At 45.7% G+C, this 1,335-nt stretch overlaps 1 protein-coding gene across 1 annotated transcript; it reads left to right on the top strand.

Moving 5' to 3' along the window:
* Window positions 1–5: 5 nt before the first annotated feature.
* Window positions 6–1,131, top strand: LOC108357065 (sodium/potassium-transporting ATPase subunit alpha-2-like; the record flags this gene model as incomplete). Its single annotated transcript, XM_017608160.1, has 5 exons — window positions 6–213; window positions 274–394; window positions 469–768; window positions 845–952; window positions 1,011–1,131. Coding segments are annotated over 5 exons (858 nt in total), but the record flags the coding sequence as incomplete, so codon positions are not given.
* Window positions 1,132–1,335: the final 204 nt, after the last annotated feature.

Here is a 1,335-nt window from a genome sequence, read left to right as displayed (position 1 = left end):
CCGGGTCGGCGGTCAGTCGACAGGCAGCCGACATGATCCTCCTCGATGATAACTTCAGCTCTATTGAAACGGGCATCGAGGAAGGCCGAGTGATCTTTGACAACCTCAAGAAGTCCATCTGCTACACGCTGAGCTCCAAGGTGCCGGAGATGAGTCCCTATCTGCTGTACTTTTTTCTCGGCATTCCCCTTGGACTGGCGCCTATTTACATTTGTAGGTTTAGATTTTTGTTGTTGTTTTTGAGGTAATCACATTTGTTTTTTATATTAACAGTGTGCATCGACTTTGGCACTGATCTCATTCCGGCGATCAGCCTCGCCTACGAACGCGCCGAGTCGGACATTATGAAGCGGGCGCCGAGGAACACTAAAACGCAGCGGCTGGTCACTGATAGGTAAAAAGAGCAAACTTTTTGATCAATTTTTGAACTGATTTAGTAACAAAACTTGGTAAAATCTCTCTTTTCAGACTAATCTCCCTCTCCTACGGTCAGCTGGGAATGATCGAGGCGGCCGCCGGTTTCTTCACCTACTTTGTACTGATGGGCGAGCACGGTTTTCTCCCCAACCGGCTACTTTCCATTAGGCAAAGCTGGGACTCGCAGGCCGTCGACTCCCTGGAAGATTCTTATCAACAAGAGTGGACCTTCAGTCAGCGAAAGTCGCTGGAGTATGCCACCAACACCGCCTTCTTTGCGACGGTGGTGCTTACAAAGTGGGCGGCGGTGCTGGTGTGCAAGACGAGGAAGCTCTCGTTGCTTCAGCAGGNTGCTTCAGCAGGGGATGAAGTAAATGGGAAACGTTTTTTGTAGAGTTTTATTTTGGCTAATCTGTTTTTGTTTTATTTGCAGAAACAACGTCCTCACCTTTTCGCTGGTTTTAGAACTAGCGCTGGTGCTCTTTCTCACCTACACACCCGGCGTCAACAGCAGCCTGAACATGTATCCCCTGAAGTAAGCTAGAGCACTTCTTTTTACTTCTCTAAAAATTATTAACATTTTTTCTCATTAGGGCACTTCACTGGCTTTGTCCGCTGCCCTTTCTAGTCTGGATGCTGGTGCACTGTGAAGTGCAGAAACTGGTCATGCGGTTGAACAAGCGTGGATGGGCGGAGAAGGAGTTCTACTACTAAACACTTGTTGTATAAAAACTTTTTATGCAATAAAAGTGCTACCATTTTTTATTTTAATAAAGAAAGACCCGTGTTTACTGACAATTTTCAATTTGTTTTTTAGCCTTAGCACAAGGGAAAAACTTGTGAAAAATGGCAAGTTTTTGAGCAAACGCAATCAAAGGAAATCCGCTAGTAGTGATAATGCCTACAGTTGAAATGCAT

The sequence above is a fragment of the Rhagoletis zephyria genome, unplaced genomic scaffold (genome assembly GCF_001687245.7).
Source record: "Rhagoletis zephyria isolate East Lansing unplaced genomic scaffold, Rhagoletis_zephyria_1.1 Rzeph_scaffold_69782, whole genome shotgun sequence".
Classification (NCBI taxonomy): domain Eukaryota; kingdom Metazoa; phylum Arthropoda; class Insecta; order Diptera; family Tephritidae; genus Rhagoletis; species Rhagoletis zephyria.
This window is presented reverse-complemented; position numbering and strand designations above follow the sequence as displayed.